This window comes from Balaenoptera borealis (genome assembly GCF_965194805.1).
Source record: "Balaenoptera borealis genome assembly, chromosome: 6".
NCBI lineage: Eukaryota > Metazoa > Chordata > Mammalia > Artiodactyla > Balaenopteridae > Balaenoptera > Balaenoptera borealis.
The window spans coordinates 55,178,177-55,200,071 of record NC_138863.1 but is presented as its reverse complement, the minus strand read 5'-3'; the positions used below and the strand labels follow the sequence as shown (position 1 = coordinate 55,200,071).

The 21,895-nt window shown below is 39.4% G+C and overlaps 1 protein-coding gene across 13 annotated transcripts in view; it reads left to right on the top strand.

Moving 5' to 3' along the window:
• OSBPL6 (oxysterol binding protein like 6) overlaps positions 1 to 21,895 on the top strand; it is a 198,344-nt gene that overhangs the window by 141,285 nt on the left and 35,164 nt on the right. For 6 of the 13 annotated variants that reach the window (XM_082395628.1, XM_082395623.1, XM_082395629.1 and 3 more), the window contains 7 exons: positions 181 to 294; positions 409 to 579; positions 3,147 to 3,279; positions 9,015 to 9,118; positions 9,682 to 9,774; positions 14,204 to 14,278; positions 19,487 to 19,652. In XM_082395628.1, the coding sequence (XP_082251754.1) occupies positions 181 to 294; positions 409 to 579; positions 3,147 to 3,279; positions 9,015 to 9,118; positions 9,682 to 9,774; positions 14,204 to 14,278; positions 19,487 to 19,652 (856 nt within the window). The remainder of the gene's footprint in view (positions 1 to 180; positions 295 to 408; positions 580 to 3,146; positions 3,280 to 9,014; positions 9,119 to 9,681; positions 9,775 to 14,203; positions 14,279 to 19,486; positions 19,653 to 21,895) is intronic. The other 7 variants (XM_082395627.1, XM_082395633.1, XM_082395631.1 and 4 more) reach the window with 3 other exon arrangements.

Sequence of the window (21,895 nt, the reverse complement as noted above, 5' to 3'; positions counted from 1 at the left end):
CTTCAACTGTCCTCAGGTTCAGGACCTTAACTCCAGAACCTTAGCCATTTCCTCTTTGTAGAGGTGATGTGGTATTCCCTCTCCTATAGATAAGTTAAAGATTACATTAAGCTCACTTCAGTACAAAAGCACATCAAATCACATGTCCTTCCAGCCTTTTTACCAGTCTTTTGATTTCAGATTCAAAAAGGGAAGGTCCACGGAAGCATCGATGTCGGACTCTCTGTCATGTCAATTAAAAAGAAAGCTCGGAGAATAGACCTTGACACAGAAGAACACATCTATCATTTGAAGGTAAAGTTGCCTTTCAACAGTTTCTCTGCCAGTATCTGGGGAAATCACTTGCCTATATCAGTGGTTAACAGGAGATTGGTTTCACCATTACCTACTCCTCGTTTATTGTTTTAGGTGAAATCCCAGGACTGGTTTGATGCATGGGTCTCCAAACTGCGCCATCATCGATTGTATCGGCAGAATGAAATTGTGAGATCACCACGAGATGCTAGTTTTCACATATTTCCTTCAACCTCCACAGCTGAATCCTCACCAGCTGCTAATGTTTCTGTTGTGGATGGAAAGGTATGACTTTGTTATATGAAAGTCAGCCCAGAAATTTCTTGGAAAATTATGCAAACATGTTAACTGTGTCTCATTTTACAAACCAGAAAGAGAAGGTTTGCTTTGTAAACTAACCCTCAGAAGACAATCGTGATATTTACCATCAAAGTTAATTACAAGTATAGATTAGGTGGAAATGTGGACCAAGAGAATTAACAGTTTTCCTTTCTGTGAATGGAGTACATCTAAATTGTATGTGGCTTTGTAGGAATATTAGAAAGTAGAGTGAACACTTGGTTAATCAGCACCTAGAAATTGATGTCTTCCTGGGTGGTAATAAGAAGACCACAAAGTTTTTAAAGTGAAACTTGGTTTTTTGCCTTGAGCTGTAATATATACATGACCATGAGAGAGGCCAGTGAATTTCCCCATGAGGTTAACGCAAGTGGGCTATAGATTGTGACAGTAATATAATATATTTGAATATAATATATTTGAATGACTAGGCACTGTGTTTAAGCATTGGACATTCATTCATCTCTAGTCTTAAATATACCCAAAGCTCAGAGACAGTAAAGAATTTTTCCAGAAGTTAAATAGACATTAAACAGCTAAGCCAAGATCGGAATCCTCATCTTTGTTTCCAAAATCAGTGCCTTTTTCATTATACCAGGTACCAGATTAAGGGAGGCTGAAGCTATTCTTTCGGCTGTATTAAGAGTTCCTTTTCTGTGTTGCTGAAAAGCTAGAGGTGTTGCCTGTTAAAAACCAAGGTTAAGACAATAGACAGGGAGACAGCTATTTCTGCCTTTGCCTCAATAATTAAGTTTTCTGAACCATAACCACATTGCACTGCCCAGGGGTCTTCCGGTTTCTCACTTGGCACCTGATATTGAGAATAGAGACATCTGTGAATAACTAGCTGCCACAAGGAGTTGAGTTCAAATGTGTTTCAGTGAAGATTCTGGTTTTCTCTCTTTTCCTACATAGGGATATATGGAATAACATATCCAAGTTTCCTCTGCAAAGCATTGAAAAACCTCATGGAGTAACTGCAAGACTCATCAAATCAGATTAAATGAAACACAGCTGTATTTAGTTTTTGCTATTTCGATGGAAATTGCTTACCTAATTTTTGTTAAATCCCGTTAATTGTATTTCACAAGGCTCTCAAACCTTATTTCATTATGGAATATCTCTCTCCTAGGAATCAGGGTATTGGGTTAACCCTAGTACTAACTGCTTCTGAAATCAAAGGAAATGAACCAGTAGGTCGGGGTTATTAGGAAGTAGGGCACTTACTGAATGACCCAACACAAGATGTGCAAGATAGTCCCCAAGTTTCTCTGGGCCTCCTGTGTTCTCATCACAGAATAGAATGAATCCCAGAGTTAGTCCAAATTAAACAAGGAATGTATCCCAGATGGATATTTAAAAAATATAAATGTTTAACCCTTTGGTTCTTCCAACTTCTGCCTGTGTCTTTGACACAGAGTGTTGATAAAAGACGTATTATTTTCATCCCTTGTGTTATTTATTAAATAACTTGGGTGGCATCTGAGAATGGTGAACTGAAACCAAATCCTCCCCACTGTTTGCCTTGGAATAAGAAAGCTCTTCAACTCTGGTTTTCATAGATCTCTTGCTCTAGTTACAAATGACATACCTCTGAGATCTAACTCAGTGAAAGATTTCTGTTACATTTATCAAAATGCAGTAAAGAGTGAAAAGAACTTTTTATCACTTTGCTTGCATTCTAAGCATCAAATTATATGAGACTCTCAAATGTTAATTGGTTTGTGGCCCTGTGCGGGTAATAAATAAGTCTGGGTTTGCTAAGTATGTGCGTCCTTCACTTCATAATGATTTAGAAGAGACACAATCAGTTGTAACTGAATATTAAAGTCAAATATGGAGTTTTAAAGTTGTTTCAGCTTTGGGGGAAATAAGTTTCTGCTTTTTTCACAGTGCTTACTGTACTCACTTTAATATCTACATACTTCATACAACTTTTATTTCACATAAAATCCCTTTAATGGAAAGTCTATCAGCTATAGGTAATAATCACTTGCCAAGACTGCCATTTTATATGTTACAGTTTTCAATGTGCATTCACAGCATGACAAGGTTGCTTGCTGGTGGGTAATGTATTTAAGAATCACAGGTAGCTGATGAGACCATGAGTTGATCATAAGGGTACAGAGAGCTTTCGGAAAGGAAAGGCCTTCACTCATGAGTTGAGTACTGCAACAAGAACACTGTATCAGCTGTAACTTACTGAGTAATGCAAAACTATTGACAATTTGAGTTGGCATGTCCTTGCGAGTATGAGATATAACATACTTGAATGTTGTCCCCTTTGTTTTTTGGTGGAGATGGCAGCTTAACGAGTGTCGTGTCATTATTGCTTAGAAATGTTGGCTCCACTGAGCTCATACCACATTTAGCCAAGAGGCTTCTTCCATATTTTGAGCGTGCCTTTTTGTTCCTCTCTTTTTTTAATGTCGCTTCGAGTATACTTGTGTTCTTTTTAGTAACTTAAATGTACTATTTCTGCCTAACCATACGCGTTTTTTTATTCATTGTAGGCGCAGCCGAACAGCTTTCCATGGCAGTCCCCTTTGCCATGCGGTAGCAGCCTCCCTGCAACCTGCACGACCGGGCAGAGCAAAGTGGCCGCCTGGCTGCAAGACTCGGAAGAAATGGACAGGTGTGCAGAAGGTTAGTTCTTGCCCATTGTGGGCTCTCAGGATGAGCCAAAGAAACAGACGCAAAAGGGGCAAATTGTGGGTGCTGCACCTTTCACCCCCCAAGCCCCCTTGATTGCCTCCAGCTTTTTTTTTTTCTTTTTTTCTTATTTTTATATCCCAGATCTTCTCTTTGCCGTGTCTCGGGCTTCTTACCTGTCCGTTCTCCTGCATCCTCACAACTCCTGAATCTGGTTTTGCCCTTACCCGCTTCAACCCTCTCACTTCATCGCGTTAGCAGTTCCGTCTGGCTTCGTTAGCCTCCCACACCCCGGACCCTGGGGGCGATCACCCAGCTGAGTGCTGCCTCAGGAGCACCCTCCAGCCTCGCCCCTGACAGTCTACTAGGTCACTTACACAGCTGCCTTCTCTGCTGCTCCGTCTGGCCCACAGAACAGTGTATGTTTCCCAACAACCAACAATAAACAGCAAAATTATACTGATCCTAGATCCACAGTTACCTGGTAGTGGTGTTCCACTATGGGTCGGTTATTAAGTGCTCCAAACTAATACGTGATTCTTCACTGTACCATCTCTCAGCCTCTTAATCTGCAGAAACTTTCTCCTTCCTTGAAATGAGCCTTAGCACATTGGTCCAAACTGGATCCACAGACCATTTCCAGTCTGTGAGACAACTTTCATTTGACCTTCAAAAATGAACAAAACAAAACAACACAAAAACAACATAAGTATTTAATACATCTAAATTGATTTAATTTTTAAATTATCTTGAGATGATGTTGGGCCTAACATTTTTGATATTAAATTTTTTTCTTTTATGAAGTTCTGGTGAAAGGAGATGTTACGTTATTTTATGTCCTCACTTAGAAAAATTGAAATTTGGCAACCTGTGTTCATGCCCCAACCAATTCTTTTTTTTTTTTTTTGCTTTACACACGTGTGAACTCAAAGTCTGCAGCATTTTTATTAGCCCTCTCCACATTCCAAACTTAATCTTTATGTGAAAATATGACTTTAAGGGAGATGTTATATTCATAAAGTGTGTCCAGCTAACATTCCATGAAAAGGGTTTTACTTGAGTATATTCACAAAACACACAGACATTACTTTGCCTTTATGAACTTCAGGTTGGGGAAGAAGCTGACCTCACTGTCCCAGACACTGCAGGCTTGCCTCTGCCGTGGTTCTAGACAGTCAGCCTCTCCTCTAATTTCTGCCACTTTGCACACGCTTGTGGAGTTTAACCTGGCCACCGACATTGCTGAAAAGATTGAGACTGTCTACCGGGACAAAGTCCATTCATGTGACCAAAATAAATAGACATTGACCTTGATGCCAAGAAGCCCCTGGCTGGTGGGGGGATGTCTTTGTCTCCCTGTGTGCTTCAGATACTCTGTGGCCCATCCCTGTGCCCTCTCTCCAGTCTCGGGGGTGACCCTGCTTCTCCCCATCCTGATCTCTCTACCTGGGTCCTCGTCCTGCCATCCTGTTCTCCTTCAGGATTAAGTGTAGTAATGATCTCCTGTCTTGAGAACAACCTCAGTCTTTCCCACTTCAGTCATTCCTGCCCATAGACTTCAGCTTCTCTCCCATAATTTGACTTTGCCCTTTTTGCTCTATGGAAGAAGCATTCTTGGCAGCAGGACGCCACCTGCTTTCTGCTGTGTTCTCAAGCCTCATCCTCTGACCCGCCCTGCAAGACCTTCTTTAATGAGCCTCCTCTTTTAGGCCCCATGAAGTTTTCCTTTTTTTCCAACTGCTTCTTCTCTGTTTCATTGGGATTCTCCTCTGGCCAACCTTGTTTGTAGGGATGATCAAGATTCAGTATTCTGCTTTTAGCTTCAGTAATAGTAACTGTAGCTTGTTGAGTGCTCATATGGGCCAGGCACTAAACTAAGCACTTTACATATGTGGTATTTTATAGATTTTCACAATAGTACCAAGCGGGAATTTTGAACCATATTTTTATAGGTAGAGAAACTACAGCTCAGAGAGGTGAAGTAACTTGTCCAAGTTACACAGCAAGTACTTGACAGAGCTGAAGGGCTAACCCAGACCAACTTGATCCTAATGACGCTGCTCTGTGCTTTGGAGATGACAGACATGCTTCTAGTTTCAACTGCAGTCTCTGTTTTGATGATGGTAGTGGTGGTGGTGGCGGCAGCTGATAGGTATGGGGTGCCGCAGGCACTGTTCTAGGTGTTTTAAGTGCGTCAATTCATTTAATCCTCTCAACTCCACCTTACAGGTGAGAAAACTTAGGTACAGAGAAGTTAACTCACTTGGACCCAGTTCACACAGCTAGTAATGGTGGAGCTGGGATTCAAACTCAGGCAGTCTCACTCCAGAGCATATGCTCTTAATCACTGCACCATATTTCTCTCAAAAGAGCTGAAAACTCTCTTTAAATTTCAGACCTCTGTATCCAGCCCGTGCTACATTCCCACCCCCTCCCTTGCCGTGGACCCTCTCTGTCTGTACACTCGGTCACGCCTTCTCCTCAGCCTGGCTACAACCAAATTCTCTGTGTCCTCCGTGAAAATGGTCCCAGTTCCTGGGCTCCCCTGTTTTTGTCGGTGCTGCTCTCATAACCACTCCTGAAGCCTCTGTCATCTCTGACTCACCCACACTGTTCATCCAGCTGAGACTGAGTTCTGTTATTTCTTTGCAGACTTCCCCCATCTCCCCTCCCCCTCATCTCCCCGTCCTCTGGAATTCCATTTCTGCTGTCCTAACTCAGGCTCACCCTTTGCCCAGTCCCTGACCGGTACCCTCACCCTCAGCCTCTTGCTCTGTGGCTCCGTCGCTCTCGGAGGCTCCTGGGAAATTACTGTGTTTGGACATGTTGGCATCCAGTGCCAGCACTGAGCAGCCATTATCCCATTGCCCTCGGCTGTGAGACGTAGGTATTGCTACTGTCCCCACTTTGCAGATGAGGAAAGTGAAATGCACGGAGGTTAAGGAGCCTGCCCAAGATTACGCAGCTGCCCCGATAGAGAGGCTGGGACTCCAGCCAACCCACGTTTGACTAATCCCAAAGCCATTCTTTGTTCACTACATATAATAGTCCCTCAAGACCACTATTCCATAAAATAACTTTTTGCAAAGATCTCTTCAGGTGGTTCTCCGTGAGCTCTTGGGCTTTAGTCCAAACTACTTAGCCCAGCGTTTAACATCCAGCTTTCAGCTTTCTGGCCCTGCCTACCCTTTCAACCTTGCCTTCCATAGGCCTAATTAAACTTATTTGCTATTTCCTGAACGTGCTTGCATGTTCCTGCATGGAGGAAGGCCTTTGCACAGTCTGTCTTCCCAACCTGCAGTGCCCTCTCTGCCCTCTCTGACCTTCTCCACCTTCCTGTTTTGCTGAAGCCTTTTTATCAATCCTCCAGACCCACAAAAGGTTCTACTGTCTCTTATAAGTCTGCTCTGACGACCTCAAACCACAGTAACTGTCCCTTTCCTGAACTACCACAGCACTTTTTTTTTTTTTTTTTGGTCTATTTTGATCATTTCATAGCATCCCAATATTGAGGTTGGTTGCATTTCAGAAGTTCATCAAGTAACATCTTCTTGAACCCATAACATAGCACATTTATAGTTCCAGTACTTAAAGAGGTTAGCTATTCATAGGTCTGGACTTCTGTCAGTCCAGATCTCAAGTATGTAAGGGAATTTCTTGGCTCTTGGAGAGCATTTTTTCCCATAGAAACAAAATGTTAAATTAGTATTTTATATGCCATCCTTATGTACCAGTATATGCCGTCACTAAAATGGTACGTAATAGTTCAACGTACAGATTATTTATTGTGTACATTTTCTTTAAACCAGAATGTAAATTCCATGAATCTTATTTTATTGCTATATTCCCTGTGCTTAGAACTGCGCTGGGTGCATAGTGTCTTCCCAGTCAGTGATTCCTAAATGAAATAGTAAATGGATAACTTTGGATATACCTTAATTTATTTAACTATTCTGCAATTGGACGTTTCTTTTTATTTTTTTTAATTTAATTTTTAATTTTATTTTGGAGTATAGTTGATTTACAATGCTATGTTAGTTTCAGGCGTACAGCAAAGTGATTCAGTTATACATATACATATATCTATTCTTTTTTCAGATTCTTTTCCCATGTAGGTTATTACGGAATATTGAGTAGAGTTCTTTTAGAACAAGGTAGGGATGATGAAAAAGTAAGTAAACTGCTAGATATTTAAGTTTTAAATTTTTTACTGTTATAAACTGTCTCAACAGTCCTTTCTTGGCATAATGTTTCCTTTTTCCCAGATTCTAAAATTAGATCTAATTTAATGAAATTCTAGAGATTTCTTTTTTAAAGGTATTTTTATTGTCTTGGGCAAGTCCTTATAATCCTTACATACAAGCAGACACTTAAGCAAGGAGCGAAATTCTGCCAGGGGTCTCTTTTCTTCCATGATAGAAGTGTCAAGGAATGGTGTGCTTGTTCCAAGTTAAGGCCCTAGAAGAATGATTAAACATAGTGCAGTTAATACTCCATAAAAACCATTTCTGGTTTTCATAGAATTTTCTCACCTCCCATCTCAGTTGCTACTTTCATTAGGAAGGTAAGAGAGTAAATAGTACTGTCACCACTTGACAGGTGAGAAAACTGCAGCTGAGAAGTGTAAAGTAAATCAATGTCTCCTGACCCTTAGTTTTGGATCCTTTTGCCTTGAATCGAGTTCATTCACCAAGTTCTCTTTCCATTCTGTTAGAAAGGATTTTAAGCCCCATTTCTGTATCTCTATGCTACCTGCATACACCATTTGTGTAGAATAATCACAGTTATTTAGGAGAATTAATGTAATATTTACTGGATAGAAGCTTTAATGGATAGGTAGTGTGAGATAATATCCCTACCAGCATGGTGCCTGTGATGTAGTGTTGTTCTTTAAAAGGCAAGTTAAAATATAGGTCTCTTCTAGCCAACTCCTTTCTCCTCTTCCCTCTAACCCCTGCCTTCTTTCTTTGTACTAATTTTCTCCCTCATTCCTTCCCATTTATCTTCTGTATTGCCTACCCTTCCAAGTCACTCACCTTATTTTCTTCGTGGGGGGCATGGGAGGAGTACAATGGTGCCGCCTCCCCTGAGATGGGGAGGGGGTGGTGGAAGGGTCCCAGCCTCCTCAGTACTCTCTTCCGTCACCTCCGTTGGGCGATTTCCTTTCTTGAGAAATTTAAAGGCCACTGATGGCCAAGAGTTCCCTGGAAGAACAACGGCAGCACTTGAACAGCCCCACCCTAGGGCAGATGCTGCTGAGAGATGGGACCTGGGGGGGACCTGGCCTCCGACGTATTGCTGCTGCCCTGCTCTCTGTAGAGTGTGCAGAGATTCTGAGTCCTATATGAAGACCTTCATAGCAGGCAGACACATTCCTAACAACAAAACTGTACAACTGCTGAAGTTCCCTTGAGTGTGCTTCTGATGTGACAAAGGCCACCTCAGCAGGAAAATGAGCACACCCCATTTCACTGGGATTCTAATGGCTTTCTACACTAATAACTGTTCATTTGTAAGAGTGGGTTTTGAGGTCATCCAATAAATAATCAGTGGTTTTATGGTTCTAAACCAGAGACCGGTTCTGTTTTCTTTCATTTGCCAGTATCATCATTCTATAAACATAGATCTGCCTCATCATATTTGCCATAATTTGGATAGAGTGCCTTTTATTATCATCACCACCACTCCCTGCCCAGTTGTAACATATTTTAATTTCTGATTTGTATTAGACCTTGCACACTGCCAGTCAAACCTTGTGGAACTTAGCAAACTCCTGCAGAATTTGGAAATACTTCAGAGAACTCAGTCAGCGCCTAACTTTACTGACATGCAGGTAAACATTTTACTGCTGCTGGTCAAAGGACCTTAAGATATTCACTCAGAATTTTTACTGGATTGTTCTGTGAATATATAAGGTAACACTTAAAGGGAAATAACTACAATAAGGGTTGGTTTATATTCTGGAGTTATTCTTAATACTTTTGAATCTTGGTGTCATTGTGTTAAGATATATTTTTTGAAATGTTTTACATTTAAATACAAACTAACTGGAAGAGGTAAATATCTGAATCATTCTTTCATTTTTGTGTTGCATTAGAAATGATAGTTATGAAGACATAACTTAGATACTCTCAGAATTATTACTGTCTTTTCGTGTAGCAAAAACGCTAATCCTGTTTTCATTTGGTATAGCAGAAAAATATGTTTTATGGTTAAGTTTTTATCTCTGCTTTTAATGCCCACTGTGCATCAGATATACCTTTATCTCCTGGCTGGTCTGCTTTAGGCGTCTAACAATGATTCTATACTAACTTTCTGTGCTCTCTTTGTCTATACCTGTATCATCTGTGTTAACTTAATAATGCTTTGTTGCTTTTAACTATTTGTGTAATGTAGGCTAACTGTGTAGATATTTCAAAGAAAGACAAGCGGGTCACAAGACGATGGAGAACAAAAAGTGTCAGCAAAGATACAAAAATACAACTGCAGGTACAGACTTTACTTTTCCTTCATTTATACTTACATATATTTTTTAAAATATTAGTCTGTATATATCAATTCATAGAAGTTGAAAAGTTTAAAGCAGCTTTTAACTGCTTTAAAGCTAGTGCTTTTCAGACTGAGTTATATTATCTAAAGTAGTGAGAAATCTATTCTTATTCTGGCATAAGTAAAGAGAATTTAAGGTTAAAATTATGTAATATGGCTGTAAAGTGGCATTTTCATCCTCAATTATGGCCTTTGAACCATTAAAACATATTTTAACAAAAAGTCACCTTAAAAATCTAGACTGAAAATCACATGGGTTGTAATGAACATTCATTTATATATACTAGATCTTAAAAGAGGCTTTTATGTGTTAATGCTGTCCAAACTTGTATCTATCAATAAATGAGATGAGGACTGCAATAGGTTAGAAAGTAACAAACTTGGGTTCTAATCTAATCACTGTGATTTCCTGGCAGTATAAGCTCGCATTTCTGTTAAATTTTCGGGGCTTCCATTAACTCCTGAGTAAAGTGATGGAGTTTACTTAATGATCTCTGAATTCCTTTTCAACTCTAAAATTCTATGATTCTACAAAAATATTATTGGCCATCAACAATCACTTTTAAAATTTGAACTAAAGTCTTCCTGGCTGTGATAAATTTACTTGAAATTCATTTTAAATAAGTTATTTAGTTGAAATGAATAGTTTAAAATTTTTAAAGTAAGATCTTTTTATGTCATTGCATTGCAATGATACAAAATATGGCAAATGCCTAAAATCTCTTAAGTCAAAATTCATGTTACTTTCAGATCTTTAAGGTTGAATTTTTACTACTCCAATTCTAGCTATATATTATAAAGGACTCTTGCCCTGCACAATCAAAATTAGACTTATGATTTTGCTTTTCTTTTTATTGCACTATAAATCAATCTATATTCTAACGCAGAGGTAAAAGTGGCTGCTTTTTAGAATTCTTCAGTCTTTTAAATAAGAACAATAATTCTTCCTTAATTCTGGTTTTATTGATAACATTCTTTGTGTTTTAATTCTGAATGCATGAATAACAAACTTTTTGTTGCTTTGCTTGCTAATCTGATATATTTGAAAATAAATTTTCACAAGCACTAATGATCGGTGTTTTTTTTTTAGTTAGAATGTCCACATTCTATGAACACAATTTTTTGTGGTCTTTTGTTCAGTATGTTTCTGTGCGTTTTCCCTTCTTTTCAGAAAATTAATACTATAGAGACAAATGTGCCAAATGGCTTCACAAGAACATTGCCTAAAATTGCTTTTGAGCACATGATTGTCTAGTTTTGTGGTGGTCGTTTTTTTTTGTTGTTGTTGTTTTTTAAACATGGTATCTATGGTTATCATAGCCAGGAAAAAAGAACCTTAATTATCAATAAAATAACTGAAGAAGGCCAGCATCGTAAGAACATATACATTTGTGGATAGATATCATTTCAGTCTTGTTTTTATAAGGTATCCCATTGAACAAATTCCCATTCACAGCGGTGGTCTGCAGTAGGTTTGTTCTCACTGTGTATGAGTGCAGTGCCACTGGCTGTCCTACTGTGGTTACGAGACCCACCATGGTCCCCATATCACTCAGTTTCTTCTGGAGGAAACAGAATGTAACTCTGAATAGCCCTCCTGTTCACAGGCTGTGCTTTTCAATGTGTGAAGAGTTTATGAAGATTTTTTTCTGAGTCATCAAAAGAAGTTGTTCAAAAAGCAGGAGAATATTCTCCATTTCATATTCCTGTCACATTTTGGGGTGGTTTGTTCTTAAATTTTCATTTATGCTCTTTTGCGTTGTTTCTGTTTTGCCAGAGAGTAACAAAATGGCCCTTGTGATTCTACTTTAATTATTTTGGGGGGAAATTGAAACCACCTCATCCCCATACTCAAAGAAAACGTTAAACTTTCGAAAGTAGATTTAGTTCCAACTCCAGTGGAAATAAATAGACTGAGAGGTGGCGGTAAGCTATTAATCATTCCCAGAGAAACCTCACTTCCACTTGAACTGGTAAAACAAAGGACCATAGGGTGAATGCTGCAGAATTTAGTACCATCCCTAGACGTTTTCTGCTCACCCAAACCAACAGGCCTTCCAGGATCCCTCAGGTTGCTCATTCTCTATCACTGAGAAGTTACTTGGAAGTTTCTTCACCATGCACACCTGACTGGGGAATCTTAAAATCAGCCAGGGATGACTATGACTAATATGAATGTCATTACTCATCAGTATTTTACCTACAGAAAGTCATAGCATTTATTTTTACTGTGGTGGATTAAACATACCCACCACTTTCTCCCACCCTAATACACAGGCTTTTCCCTCCTGTTTTAAATGTTTCTTGACCATCAGAATCCCATCTCATGATACCAAGTATTTGTTTTGAGCCCATAATCATCTCACTACTTGAACCACTTTCTTCATTGTTGTGGCCAACTTGAGAGATTTTTTGTAGTGAGTGGCTCATTTTTCATCTCCTCTATCGTTTGGAACTTCTAGACCACCAGCCATTTATGCAGGAACCTAGACTGCCTGGTGGTGGTGGTGGTTATTGTTCCTGCTATTGTTGTTATGGATCTTGTTTTACTGAAGTTTGTATGCAGCATTCTGTAGTAGTTGTAATTTTTGAAATAATGATAAAGTAGATCATTTTAAAAATTGACCTTAGGAAAGTAAAAATGAAGAACATGTTATACTGGATGTTTGATTGCTTAGTCTTAGGTAAGTTAGATTATGCTATTGATTTGAATGTGAATGTTAAAATTTGGACCATATTTCTGCTTGAAGCCACTGGGAAGCTAGCTCAAGAATCCATCGTATAATTCATTGGAAGCAATAGTTGTCCTAGACGTCTCTGTGGAATTACCTGTTAGAAAAAATACTTCCTGTGTCCCAAAGCTCAAATTTCTCATTCTCATAAAAATCTCAGTATCATCATTATGCAGTAAAACAGTTTGGTTGTGTTTTAAATGAGGTGGAGGAGGGCAAGAAGAGAATGATTTTATAAGGGTTGCTGTAGAAGAGATTGCTGTTACATTTCCTGTGTTGCTAATAGCATGCATTAAATACTAGATCCGTAGATATTGGAGAGAATGAGGAATAGTAGGAGGTATGGGGTAGCAGATAAATGATCTGATGTCATTCATGTGCAGCTGTCCTAGATCTCACAAATGCTCAAATTACACTGAAGAGTAAAAATATATTCTTTCTCCTTTTTTTTTTTTTAACTACAATAAGCATAAAGGAATTTTGTATAGGAAATGTTTTGTCTAGAGCAGATTATGTTTGTGTGTTTGTGTTTAATAAACATATACATATATGTACACAGAAGGTTTATGACGATTGAGAGAAATGTGAATGTAATTTGGAAACTTAAAGAGAATTGGAGATATAAGAATTTAAAATATTGTTCTGTTATTCCAAAGACTAACACAGCCATGCTGTTTTTTTTCTCAGTCTGACTGTTAGGTGACTCTGAGAACATTTCAGCTAATTGGAACTGAAATTATTGCTCACAACCTTGAAGAGTCAGGGTCTGTCAAATGCAGCAAAATTGAGTTGATTAGAAGGCAGTGTTATTATCCCTTTATCGTGTCCACCAAAAAGAGAAGAAAAAAAACAAAGAAGGAAAGAAAGCAAGCTCTAAGATTCTTCTACTGATTTATGCATAGTTGCACATCACTAAATGAAGCCTATACTTTCAGATTTTCATAGCTGATTTTTATAGGTGTTATCCCAGCACACTGAGGACATTGAGATTTTTTTTCCTATGTTATGGGGACTGGCTTCCTCCTTGGAAAATTCTTCAACCGGAAAATCAATATCATTCTTAATATTGAATCCCAGAGACCTTTATAGTAGGAGAAAACATAGGGAGTTAAGGATTCCTGGTATCCTTCCCCTTACTTTTTCCTCCCAGCAAGAAACAAAAAATTCTTCCAGACCAACAGGAGGCTCTCATTACAACCTGTTTGTTTTAACCTTTGCACATTATTTATTTAGTCACTTTTCCCTGAACTCATTTTTTTTTTTTGCTTCGATCTACTAAATGCCTTTTGGCTTCGTAGAACATGGCATTGCATGAATAAAACAAGACGTACATTTATTTTACCTTGAAATCATAAGCTCTTCATCACTTCATAACTTTCCATCTCCTTTTGGGGTAGGGGTTATATTCAGCAAATAGATTTAAGTGTTTGGGTGTTCTACCATGAGAACAATAAACTTTTCTCACAGCATGAATGCCCCTCCAAGCTATTTTCAATGCTAAGATTTAGCAAAAGTCAACTTTCAGTTAAAAATTCTCCCTCTCCCTTGTCTGATTATCTTTCATCCTCCCATATCCTGTCTTCTCCCTCCCCCATCCCGTGTTTTCTCCTCCCTCCTCTTCTCTCATTCACTGTCAGGAAGGGCCATCTTCGAAGGGCCAGTTCAGCACAACTCGGCGCCGGCAGAGGCTAGCAGCAGCAGTGGCTACAACAGTGAGTGGATTTCAATCTCAAGTGGATGTTTAATGAGAATGAGAAACTGTGTACTAGTGTCACCCTGCCCCGCATTCTAATGGTGCCCCTCGTGTGCGATGGCATCAAGCACAGCCCTCTCCTGTGTTGGCGAAGCTCTCGCATGTTCTCTGGCTGTCTTTGCAGTGCCGGCCTCGCACACAGGTGTTTGGGTTTGCAATGGAAAACTATCATGGGATCCAGATCTCTACTTCTACTCTCAGTGTGAGAAACAGTTTAAATTCAAGGATGCAAAACGGAGTGTGTGGGCGATTTCCTGAAACGATGTGGGTTTGGGGGTTTTTCTTTTTGTATTTTTTTTTTTTTTTTTTTTTTGCCATACTGATATTGGAACCTTTGCTAACTGATTTCTGTTTTTCTAAGAAAAGCCATGTTACTACAGACATAAATTGTGCTTTTTTGGTAGCAATGTGACTATTTGAAAAGGATGTGAGAGTAAAGAAATGAGAGGGTAAGAAAAGGTGAATTTTGATGTCATCTCTCAGCGGCTACCCAAACTTACACTTAGCAAAGGAAAGTTGTTTTCTGGAAAGAATATTGAGCTGGAAATCAGAAAATATAGTGTGGAAAGGAGAAAACCACAAAGTTAAATGGTGTTTAATTCACATCTAGATGTTGGTTTGGCTTTTTTTTTTTTAAAGAGAAAATAGGATGGATATTAGGAGGATAGAGGAAGTATTGAGATATATAAGGCAAATAACTAAAACTTAAAATTGAATAGAAGGTGCTTACAATAGTGAACTGCCACGTGGAATATAAAATAGAATATGTAAACCAAGAACCTTATGCTGGATAAAAATAAATCATAATATTTGTTTAATCATGACATCCTATCAACTTTTTATATACAGAGTACTGAGTTCATGGCAAACATTAATTTTTTGGCTATTACGTAAGATTTCCTGAATTATCATAGTCTTGCTCTTGCTGCTGGAGGAATGTATTTTAAGACTAGAATTGCTGAAAAATATGAAAAGATTTTGGTTGCGTTGTAGGGGAATGGATACTGGTGTATGGATTGTTGGTTTTCTACTTTATAACTAGTGACTGACTCTTGATTTATATCTGGGTACTTAGCTGGTTTGTTTGAGAGACAGAAATAATTTGGATTATGAAATGAACAAGGGACATGGAATTTATTAGGCACTGACTCTTAAACTCACAGCTTTGTGAACACTTGAACAAACAAATTTTTGAAATTGATTTCATGGTTAATGTCTATCTTATGCATGTATTCAAATACAGATGAAAAAAGTATCTGATACTGAGATGGTAACAGACTCTGACAATAAATCCATGTAAAATCAATTTTTAAATTCTTAAATGTAACCTTTCATTTACAAAATTCAGAAATCCAAATGATTATTAGAGAGAGAACAATATCTCAGTATGGAAAGGGAGGGTCAGTCATTTTATGAAAATACAAATGTTTCCTTAAATAATGTACTTCTAAGATGGCATGCAGGGAAGTGTTTGTGTTTCTACTGTGTTCATTTTTTGATTGCAGATACATATAGTGAGTATAATAAAACTGAGATTAGAACCTATCTGAATAGGTTGATTTTTTTTTTTAGTTGGGAGTACAAGAGAAAAAGCTTTTGAAAGATGAAGGTATTAATGCTCACCTCCTCCAGGGTAGCTGTGACCACAGAGGTTAAGAATAATTTAGAGCGTCTAACGAGTGAAGCTGGCAGCATTTAGTCATGTATTCAGGAATAACTAGAGGGAGTGGTTACTCTAAACCCTGCAGGATCTATAGCTTTTAACTCCATACCAGAGCAGGACAGCATCTAGCAGGACCTCCCGCTGGCTCCCTCAGCCCCTCGCCCACATCTCAGTGACCTGTCGCTGGTGACTCAGCCCTCCTGTTTCTTTTAGTGCAGTGGTTCCCCTTTATTCCCTGTCTTTCCTCTTCCCAACAGTAAAGGTAGCCGACACATTTGGAGTCTGTCCTATCCTGCTAGTTACCTTTGGTCTGGAATTCTTCCAGATGACTCCAGCTATTTGTTCTCCTTGCCCACTTAGGTGTGTAGGGCAGCTGAGATTGCTCCCAAAGGCAAGAACACCCAAGATGTTTCAGAGATTTATTCTTGTTGATTCTTAGCACCAGCATCCATAATGGCCCACTTGCGCCATCAGGCAGGCCCAACGGAATAGGGGGTTGGGAAGGAGAAACGCTGGCGCCTCCCCGTGGAAGGACCCCAAGAGTCCCAGTGCAGTCAGTACTCCACACTGGCATCCCTGTCCATGGGATGCAGAGTAACAGCAGACTTTTCACATTGGCTCCGTGAGTTGTGTATGCTCAGTATCTTCCTTAGACTTGCTGTTGTGTGTTCTCTTTTTCATTCATGTTCACCACTGCTAAATTTCAGTGCCAGTAGCTCACTGTCAATCTATTTCTCTTTTGACTTCTTTATAGACAGGTGATAAAAGCATCTCCTAACAGCCCCCTTCCAAACTGCAGTTACTGGTACCAGAATATTCCAGGATCAGGCTTCCTCCCTGTCGCAGGATTTCAAGGAAGCCTTGGATTTCTTTCCTAAGGAGGATGTGAAGTTGCATTTCCAGCATTGAGGTTTCTCACATACAAACATTGAGAGTTGTAGACAGCCCCACTCCAGTCATCACTGACAGAGAACCTAGTTACCATTTAAATTTTCAAATCCCATAATGCTCAAATTGATGAATAAAAAACTGAGTAAATAAGTCCCCAGGCTGAAGAGATATTCAGTTGGAGTTAGATTAATACATCTCAATTTATATTCTCAATTTCATTTCATGAATTTTTCAATTAAAATGATCCATTCCATATACTTCTTTTAACCAAAAAAAAAAAAAATCAATATAAACATTTTCAGTCAGAAGTATATAAATATTAGTTTTCAATGTCCCAGGGAACTGTTTGATTGCGGTTTGAATAGAGCATTCCAAGTCCCTTTCCCTGTGGGTTATATACAGAATCATTTTTACTGTTTTAATTGCCAATTTAAACTTCCATTATGTTCAAAATATAAATTTGTAACATGTTTTTCTTCTCAGTGTCTGATTCCAACTTTTAATAAAGAGCCCATTATCTCAGGAACAAGTCTGTGTCCTCACTGGACTCCCTGGGCCTCCACTACACCCTGGCCTCCCATCACTACTTCTCCCCCAGCCTCCCTATCCACTCAAGGGAGGAGACCCCTCTCCTACGCCATGCCCCTCCTCGGAGTGTTGAGGGCACCTGAGTGCAGATAAAACCCTTTTGTTGATCCTCAACACATTTCATTCCCCACCACCAAACACGCACATTCCTTTTTCTCAAATGCTCTTCTAGTTCCTTGCATCCTGAAACCATATCCTTAAATCTGCAAACTCCTTGGTCTATCCATTTCCTCAAGTCACAGTCTCTGCCCATGACCTCCTAATCACCAACCTTTCCATGGATTCTCTGTCCCTCCTAGAGGGCCTTGGGCTGACTGCTCTTTCTAGATTTAGCATCACCACAGGCAAGGACAGAAATTTTCTTTATCTGTCTTTAAATATTCTTTCACATAAACCCCATTCCCTTATGGATATCCTAAAAAACCTCAGTCATTACTGTCACAAAGTTGCCTGGATAGGATTCCAGCAAATTACTGAACCCAAGGAGTCCATTTTCTCAAATGGCTCATCTGCCACTTTTGTGTCTCTTCTCTGGAATAGCCAGGAATTCAGATCCTGATGAGATAAACAAGCTGTTGACACCTCCCAGCCCAGTGTAGCCAAGGTCCCCATGGGGGATGAGGAAGAGTTACTTTGATGACTCCAGATACCAAATGCTTCACATATCATGTATTAACATGCTTAGCTTAGCGGAATTGGGGAGAAAGCTTCATGCCCGCTTTCTTTCCCAGTAAGCCTTGGATATCTTTTGAGATAAATAACTCCTTGCCAGGACAAAGCTACATCCTAAGGACCCTCTCCAGTCTCAACTGCCCTCACCCAGACCCACCAACTGCAGCTCAGGCTAGATTTTTGGGGTCTCTCCATCTCCTCCATCCTCTGTATCCTCCGTGCACAGGCACATGCTTGCTTGCTCCCTCCCTCCCCTCTTCTTCTGTCATGAGGTTTAAAACTAAATAAAACAATGAAAAAAGGAAGTGGTTCTGACATACATGTACATCAGACAAGATATTGGTTCCTTCCTCCTACAGTATATTTTCTGTTAGGTAGAGGGTGTGAATTATCTTTTAATTTATACAAAATTCAGCTTGTGGAGGAGTCTAAGAATCTGATTCTTGAAGATAATTGAATGCATATCTGTGTAGTAAGAATTAGGGGAGGTTACTGGTAATCTGATTTATAAGAGAAATTGGTATTCTCATTTTCCAAGAGTGTTTGGCTGACCGCATTTGTAATGGTCAGGTAGAACCTTCTAGAAGGAGAGGGAAAGGTGCTTTGCCTCCACCCATCAGAAGCCTAGCCCAGATCCAGCCTGGGCAAGGAAGTACCTCTAGCCATTTGGGAAAATCTATAGGAATATGACTTTTTTTTACTTAATGCTTTTCAATATTGGCCAGTTCATAAGCCATGTTTATGTAACATACAAAGGTAAACTACAGTAACTTACATTTCATTTACAAATACATCTTGATGAATCAATTTCAAATTTAATTGTGAGTCCCTTTAAGCCATTGTTATATTTACTATTAAACTTACTTATGTTTTATCTCATGGCAATGGAGCAAGTGAATCTTTCTGTATACGCACCTCTTGAATTTTTACCTGTTCAGTAAATTCCTGCTCCAGGCTCAGAAAGAAGTAGGCATAAAAAGTGCTCTGACTTGAGTACCCAGACTTTGTGAGAGAAGGTGAGCTACGTCACAGTTCAGACTGCTTTCTGCCAGCACTGTTTTCAGTGGGTTCAGAGCTGAAGCTTATCTGGGATTGTGCCTGTTCTTCCTGTCATTGTGTAGTCATCTCTCCCTGTGACAGTGAAAAGCCAGTGAGGCAGTGGCAGTACTAAATCAGCTATGGGAAATGAGACTCCTTCCTACCCAGCCACCTGCACAATAAATGAGTACTGTCTCCGAATGTGTCCTCAGGGAGGAATCTATTATTCTGGAGGCTGGAAGAGATCTTTTCTGTGTAAGAGAGGGTGGAACAATGTGCTGTTGCTCTCTAATAATTTGTGTCCTCCCCTTTCAGGTTCCTTTCAGTGCTACCATGTCCCCGGTTCGTTTGCATTCCTCCAACCCCAACCTTTGTGCAGATATTGAATTTCAGACTCCCCCTAGCCACCTCACAGACCCTCTGGAAAGTTCAATGGATTACACAAAGCTTCAAGAAGAATTTTGTCTAATTGCACAGAAAGGTAACAATAAATATAATGTGCCCTTGAGAGAAGCTCTCTTGCTTGATGGGAAGTTGCCATTTATTCTCTTATCCTTGTTTAGGTGGTCATGGTAGAAAGGTCAAATGGTTTATATATTTATTGCAATTCTGGGAGAACACACATCATAGGGTTACAGTTTTGACTGAGTAAAGAAAGTAGCATTGAGGGTGAGAAAAGGCAGAAAGACAAAAAGGGTGTTAACCTTTGATGACTGTTCTTCCTGTTGCCTTCAGGCCTGGCACTAGGATTGTAGGTCATCATAAATTAAAATTTGATTTTCTTCACTCAGAGAATATTAGGATAATGGGATTATCTATTTATTCTCTGAAATTTGCGGAATCAAACACTTAGGGGGAAAAAAAGGCATTATCCTAGGCAGGTCAGCAGACACTACTACTCAACATCTGTTTTTCATCACTTAATACATACTTGTGAGTTAGCCTTAGCAAGGGAAAAAAAGAAAAAAAACAGATTCTGTTTGAAACTCTTTTTTTATTAAACGACATAATAAGTTTTACTTTGCAGTTTGTGGGTAAGGAGTTCAGGAAGGCTCAGCTAAGCAGTTCTTCTGTGCCACGTGGCATTGGTTGGGTTCCCTCAACAGTATTCAGCTGCAAAATGGGCTGAATTGTTCAAGGTGTCTTCACTAGCACTTTGGTTGGACCGCTGGGAGGCTGCACACGACTCTGTCCCTCTCCTTCTCCCTCTCCATGGCAGCTCAGGGCTCCAAAAGAATGGAGTGGATTGGAATGGAAGCAGCCAGCTCTGGACCTGAAGCACTGTCCCTTCACTGCACTCTACTGGTCAGAGCTTCACAGGCCAGTCCAGATTTGAGGGGAGCAGAAGTCCACCCCACCTTGGAGTCTCTTTTTTGATGTTAAGTTTTCAATAAGGCATGTTGCAGCAGTTCAGTTGCCGTCATCAGGCACAGAGAGTAAGAGTATAATAAATAAGAAGCAGGAGAGTGGAGTGTAGGTGGATTGGGCAGTCTTGTCTGTGTTTACCATGAAGAGCCTCAGCTCCCAAATTAACTCCCTCCCCTCATTGCTATAGTATTTAAATTTCAGCCGCTGAAACTTTGTGTGTGTGTGTGCCTTTTGATAGTACCTTCCCAGTCTCTTGGAGAAAGACACACATTATGTTGTTTTCGGTCACTAACATCTTATTATGAATTAATCACGTTTATTTCCTCTGGGCCTGCTGGTAATAGGTTATAAAACATTCTTGAAAATGTGTGTTAAATGGAACATCTCAAGTACCCCCCATAATACTCAAGAGCCTAGTGACTCAGGAAAGAAGGGGCACACACTGAGGACATCTCTGGGAATGCTGAAGTCAACAAAAATGTATAGTCTTAAACCATCAGCAAAGATGTGCTAGCAGAGATTTCTTTAATTCCACAATCCTGAAGCAATTAAACTATATCATCTCCCCCACCTTTTTTTTTTTCTATAGATTTTTCGGTTGAGATTCTGTAAGGCCACCTCTCTTTCACCTGCTGTTTTACTCCTTGCACATTTTTATTGCATGTCTTAGCTGGATGCTAATCATGTCATTAGACTAGAACAATGTTATTCTGTTTATGTAACAGCATAGATTTATGGCCAGGAAAGCCAGTAGCTTTTACTTCTAATGTGAGGTTATAGCAGCAGGTAAAATGAGACAGCAAATGTGTAAATTAACTATAGCACAGCTTCTAAAGGAAGATGGGTAAATTTGAAGGTAGCCCTGGGAAAGCTTTGTGTATTTGGTTGCAATCCGGAGGCTTTCAGGAAATCCAAGTTTCAACAGAATTTTAAAGCCTTTGTTGAAACAACATATTTTCTTTTCAGTTGTGCTAGAAAAAAAGGGGGGGCTTTTCTATGACTATTGAATGAACTCTTTAGGAAGAATTATGGATTTTGAAATGAGTGAGAGTCCGCTTTTAGAGCTGCCAGTTGGGTTAACATATTTCAGCTATCAAGTTATTACCTTAAAATTGATAACTAGAATGTAGCATATAAATCAATAGATTGTGAGTCCCTTATGATCTCACCATTTTTCCCCTTTAATTCAGGCCACTGTTTTATGCTAAATTTTTCCATTTCTTTAAAAAAATCCTTTCTCTTATAAGGAAATCCCTTTTAGAAGACTTTGCATTTTATAGAAACTGTTATTGTAAAGATAGGAGTTGGAAATTCAGCCTTTTTGTGTTTCAGAATTAAGGACTGCCTTGGATTTTT